General features: G+C 43.9%; 1 protein-coding gene across 1 annotated transcript in view; it reads right to left on the reverse strand.

Annotated features, from left to right (window-relative positions):
• Positions 1 to 2,132, reverse strand: part of syngap1b (synaptic Ras GTPase activating protein 1b) — a gene marked incomplete at both ends in the record, with an annotated part of 171,782 nt that extends 169,650 nt beyond the window's left edge. Inside the window, 1 exon segment of the mRNA XM_083918601.1 lies at positions 2,111 to 2,132. Within this exon segment, the coding sequence (XP_083774727.1) occupies positions 2,111 to 2,132 (22 nt within the window).
• Positions 2,133 to 6,523: the final 4,391 nt, after the last annotated feature.

A 6,523-nucleotide genomic window follows, 5' to 3' on the forward strand; every position in this document is an offset into this window, starting at 1 on the left:
ATCACAATTCTTCATCTTCAAATGGCTTCTCATGCCCGACCGACAGTCCAAAAACATGATGGCGTAAAAGTGAGAAAAGCGACAAATTCTCCCAATTTAGCGACTTTCTACTGTAACATTTAAGAGGACATATGTAGGAACTTACGCATTTTACCATATAAATAAAATACAGCACATAAGGCTAGTAAATAAACAGGTTTACAGGTGTCACCCGCTTGATCCTACTCATGCTTTTAGGGAGTTAAAACCATTAAACCTAGCAGCGGATTGGTGCGTCTCCATATCGATACGCCTCATAATCCAGTTTGCGGTTAAACCCCGATCGGTTGAGCCAAATTGGATAAAACTAAACAGCGCTTAGCTCCGACAACAATGTCTAAAACCAAACACCACATCCCTGCGATCACGGGGAGAGAAAGAGCACTTGGTGCCATCGCTGGCAGGTTTTGAAGGTGCAGCACTGGGCGCACAATTTCCTGGCAATGACTCCCAGAGTGGGCTTGTGCGCACACACACACACACACAGCCAGAGCATCTCACCAACATTATGCAACCGACTTCTATAGCTGCACTTTCACACTAGGGCATTTTGGCCATTATCTGCTTCGCTCTGGGGGAATAATAATAGAAAAAAAAGCCCAGTGAAAAAGGAGCCGCTGTTAAATGTGGTCTCTCTTTTCACGTGCAGCTCAGACGACGACTCCAGGGTCACGAGTGAAGTCCACGAGCCGAGAGTGGAGCCTTTTCCGGTCGACGTTCGTCTCCATTTTGGCAGCACCCGTGGTTGTTCCACAAAGGGTTACAGGTCCGGGAGTGTGTGCCGCTCGTCTCCACACACACACAAACCGACACACTCTCTCTCTCGCCCTGGCAGTCACATGCAGCACACCTCCACTCTCTCCTGAACCCACACACCGACTACACACTGCTCATTTTCTCTCTGTCACACTCACATCCACTCACACACATCCAGTCTCTTTCCTCATCCTCCACAGCTTCTGGCATCTAAGCCTCTTTGGTGGTAACAGGTACTCACACGGACCACGACACCCTCAATCCTTCACGGTTCCTCCAAACTTTACGCCCGGCGTTCCATTTCATTCCGGTCTGACTCTGGCCATCGTGCTTGACGACCTCCTAGTTTTCCAAATTAGCCTCTCTGACACACACACGCACACACACACACTCACACACACGCATACACACACTGCAAATTGAACGTTTCGACTGGATAGAGTTGAGGCAGCTCACTGCAGCACGCCTGCTCACATATAGCATTAGTCACAGTTGCAGTGCACTGATACCAAGGGGAATCTGCCTTCACCGTGCACTGAAGCGCCTTTCACCCACTCACACTCGCGTACGGGGGAATGAAAGACCAGCAGGAATGGAGGAGCCTCTCTTTCTGGTCATCTCCATATTTTAGTGGGCAAAAGTTTTTTTGCACAGAGGAGGCAGGATGCAGTCCATTCAGGCTGTCGACACAACCCCAAATATATTTCCTGAGGTACTACACTGAAGAAACCCACCAATAGGAATATTTCACGGGAGATAATGAAGTATTAAACGCACACTCTGAACTCCTCAGAGTGCCTATAAGAGTATTACCACCATTTTACACCAACAAATAGAATAAAACCACTAAAATCAGACAATCTTGTCCCTATAAACTCCTTATAGCGTCACATCCTGGTCCACCACAGGAGCATTATGGGGATATTTCTAAGAATATCACAGCGGTTTTCACATATAAGGCAGGGATGCACTTGCAGGAGTAGACCGTGACACCAGCACGCATGCATACCTTATTACAATACTATAATTGCGGCATGCACGGGTCCATATGGATCCGTGCGTGTGTGTGCGTGTGTGTGTGTGTCCGTGCATCTATCGAGAGGCCACTCCGGGCTTATTCCTATGCACCTGTCGGCTATGGTGCTTTAAGATATGCCTATTGCATATGATAGAGGGAGAAGAGAGGGACACAGAGAGAGAGAGAGAGGGAGAGAGAGGGTGGTGAGGAACGGGGGGAGGACAGAAAAGAGAGAGATGCAGTGGATGAGAATAAAAAAATGACACTATAATAATAATAATATGTGCTCCGTCTTACCTTGAAAGGGAACATAGGACATGTTCCAACGGCATTGAACGGAAGCTGTGCGTGTCGGCGGTCTCTCGGTGCTCTGAAGTAACGGGGGGAACGGAATTAGAAATAAATGTGCAAAATAAAAAATCAAATAAAAGAAATAAAAAGAGGCGATGCGCTGCTGTTCACAGTGGCAGCCGGAGGAGAGGCCGATATTCCGCTGTTATCAAAACTGGCATCATAATCCACCACCGCTTATAAAGCGCTCGGTTCCCGGTGCATAAAAAAATACAGGATGCAGGAGTGTGTCTGCGTGTGTGAGTGTGTGTGTGTGTGTGTGTGTGGATGTGTGTGTGTGTGTGCGGGTGTGTGTGTGTATGTGTGTGTGTGTTTATTTGCACGCCGCTGTTGAGGTGTGAGGGTGAAACACGAGTGTGTGTGCGTGTGTGTGTGTGAGAGAGAGAGAGGGAGAGAGAGGAGGGGAGGGGAGGAGGACTACTGAGTACGCGCGCATGTGTGCGTGTGTCCGTGCGTGGGCGCGCACGTTTCCCAATATCTATAAGCTATGTTTAGCTGATGCGTTTTACATTTTGTGCTAAAAAGATATTATCATAATGTTGCAGTGAGTGTAAATCCACTGTACCGCTCCAGGCTACAGTGTGCTTTATATAGTGTGTGTGTGTGTGTGTGTGTGTGTGTGTGTGTGTGTGTGTGTGTGTGTGTGTGTGTGTGTGTGTGTGTGTCCCAAATGTATCTTATGACACAGGCCCACCGTCATTTACTTACTCGGGTGAAATTAAACGTCACTTTTTATTAAGTGTTTTAAAAATGACAGGTGTTTTTTTTTTTAATCCCTTCAAAATTGAATTATTTTGAGTTTATTCAAATTGTTAATAGCAAGAAAAGTATTTTAACAGTTTATAAAAGGAAATTAGACTCTATAGCCTACCTCTCACTTTATATTTTTGTGTTTATTTACACTATATTTATGTTTTAGTTTCACCTCATTGTCTATTAAAGAAGGTTGCTCTTCCCTCTTAACTTTACTTATGTCCTCATCCTGATATAAGATTGTAATTAAAAGCATTTAAAGGGGAAATAAACGCTTTATAGATATATTCTTTTAAAAAAGTAGGAGCCAGAAGTGTCCTTTAACTGTTGTTGTGTCACATGTTTGTAAAGAAATGCAAATAAAGTTGTAAAAAAGAAAACAAACGCTTATGTCCATGGGCCCGTGCCCAAAGGTTAGTGCCCATACATTCAATTTGTTACCTAGCAACTGATGTTTTGTCTCTGTTGAAAACGAGCTAATTAACATTACACGCTTCTGTGACAGCTATTCATAAAATCAGGGAGTGATAATAAATGTCGTTAATTTCTGACTGGAGCGTGCGCATTAGCTCCAGTTTATAGTTTTTATTTTATTTTTTATTTTTATTTTATTATAAAGATTCAATATAAACTTTACTTTTCCTGCATATTCCAGAGTAATACACAATACCAAATATGTATTTTTAAATGCAGAAATAATAAAAACATGAATTAAAATGTACAAACACAGTAAAACAAACAAAAATAAAATAAAAAGGAATAAAAAATAACAGAAACTTTGGCGTCTGCTGCTAAACGAAGGGCGTACATTTGAATAATATTAAATAATAATAAAATAGTTTTTGCCAATTTATTATCTTTAAGTTTTAAGTTTCCCATAGTGGTCAAATATGATTTAAAATCTGAATCTTTAAACTCTAAAAAGGGAAATAATATTATATATATGTGGATGTGGAAGTGCATCACAGTGAGAAGCTGTGGAGCCAAAATGGCGCCCAGAGCTGGAGTATGCTGCCTTCAAGTGACCTGGGAGAAACAACTACTGCGAGTTAAACATGAACATTTACCCTAACATGCGCTCATGCTAGCGTTCATAAAACATTTAAGTTGTGAAAAAGGATGAAAGCATATCTAAGAATACTAGCATCAACACTTAAGTGTCTTTTTAACCCAACTAGCAGTCGGTATTGAAGCTTCATTGGCTTCAGCTGAAATATTAGCTATGCATCAAACTGCAGTGGCTCTCAAACGGTACTGTCACAAGACATGAAGTATGCATGACACAGGTGAGAAGACATGAAGTATGCATGAACCCACAACACACACACACACAACTTTGGCTAACTTACTCACATGTGTGGCCCGCATGGTGTCTTCTTTCTGCCCCTGCTCCAAAGCCACTGCACTTCTGTTCATGTTGATTTCAAACCCCTAAAACAAAGCCGAGTCACAACTACGGGCTACTTTTTGGTGTTGTTTTCAACCCAAAACACTTGAACATGTTAGCTAGCATCACTTCTGCAGAGAGGCCCTTGAAGGCAGCACAGCACAGCAGCTGACTGTGGTTGAGTGGTTTAGGTGGGGCCGCCATCTTGTGGTCAAACCCAGCGGCTGCAGGTGAAGCTGGGGCCTCGAGTCCAATTCAACAGTGCATCTTTTTTCATTCTCAGAGTAAAATCACATGTGTAGTTGTTGTTTTTTTCAGTCCACTTGGTTTTAATTAAACTCTTTATGTAACACACCTGTGCACCTGACACTCGTTTGGCCTAGTAAGAACTATGACTGTGCACTTTTGCACATATAAACCTGCTGCTATCACTCGTTTTGCACTATTATGCCACCATCTGCACTTTTATTATCATTATTATTATTACGATTGTATTATTTTTGTTGTTACTATAGCAGTTAGATCATTTATGTTGTGTCACTTACAATTCAATTCAGTTCAATTCAGTTTTATTTACAGTGCCGAATCATAACCAAAGTTCTCTCAGGACACTTTACAGAGTAGGTAAAGACCACACTCTATGACTTATTTATGATTTACAGAGACCCAACAATTCCCCCGTAGAGTACGGTGGCAACGCAAACCTTCACTATAACAGACAGGAACGTCAGACAGACCCAGCTCTGTGGAGGACGCACATCTGTCTGCACCGGAGAGAGGAAGAGAAGGAGAGAGAGAGAGAGAGACAAAGACGGACAGATGGACAGAGAGAGACACACTTCCAGTAACTATAATAATATCTATAGTAATGTGAATATGACTTATATGTTATGGCGGTTAATACACCATTGTGTCTTGCACTTTACTAATTGTGTGAAGTCAAGTCAAGAGGTCTTTATTGTCCCTGGAGGGCAGTGTGCGGTGCAGCCAGCAGCAAAAAAATACATTTTACAGGTAAAACGATTAACATTAATTCAACAACAAACAAACAAAGAAAGTGCAACAGAGCCTCACTGGATAAAACAAGGAGTCAAAGTGACCACAGTGCTGTTAATTGTCCAGAGGGCCAACAGCCAATGGAGCCCAGGATTTGTTAAATCTGTCAGTCCTGCATCTGGGCACATTAAACCTGTCAGTCCTGCATCTGGGCACATTAAACCTGTCAGTCCTGCATCTGGGAACATTAAACCTGTCAGTCTTGCATCTGGGCACATTAAACCTGTCAGTCTTGCATCTGGGCACATTAAACCTGTCAGTCCTGAATCTGGGCACATTACATTAAATCTGCGTCTTGATGGAAGCAGTTTAAATCCAGGTGCTAAGGGACGGCTCGGGTCAGACTGGACACGTCTCGCTTTGTCTCTGTCTTGTCTAGTCTACACAGAGGGAGAGACGAAATGTCGGTTCCTTGTTTGTCTTGTTCACGTGAACTTGACGATGAAGCTGACTTTGACTTTGAGCACAGTTGTTTTGGCTCCACTAACATGGTCCGTGTGTGACAGTAAGCCAGCATGCACAAGACAAAGAGCCTGGAACCAAAGTAGCATCATCACATCGCATCTTCAGCCTCTTATCCGGGGTCGGGTCTCGGGGGCAGCAGCTTTAGCAGGGGACCCCAAACTTCCCTTTCCCGGGCCACATTAACCAGCTCTAACTGGGGGATCCTGAGGCGTTCCCAGGCCAGTGTGGAGATCTAATCTCTCCACCTGGTCCTGGGTCTTCCCCGAGGCCTCCTCCCAGCTGGACGTGCCTGCAACACCTCCCTAGGGAGGCGCCCAGGGTTCATCCTTACCAGATGATCCTGAACCACCTCAACTGGCTCCTTTCAACGCAAAGGAGCAGCGGCTCTACTCCGAGTTCCTCACGGATGCTGAACTTCTCCCCCTCTCTCTAAGGGAGACTCCAGCCCCCCTCCTGAGGAAACACATTTCAGACACTTGTACCCGCGACCTCGTTCTTTCGGTCATGAACCAAAGAAGCTCAATGACATTTTATAATGTCATCATTTAAATCTGTGTTTTTCTCCTGCGACTCGTCAAAATGACACGTTCAGCCGACGACCACTGGACCGAAGAAGTGACTTTCCCTTAAAAATCTTTACTTAACCATGTTTTAAACCGAATTTTGATCCCACACCTGCAAACGACACACTCGATTGT

This window comes from Echiichthys vipera (assembly GCF_963691815.1).
Source record: "Echiichthys vipera genome assembly, chromosome: 8".
In the NCBI taxonomy this organism is placed as follows: domain Eukaryota; kingdom Metazoa; phylum Chordata; class Actinopteri; order Perciformes; family Trachinidae; genus Echiichthys; species Echiichthys vipera.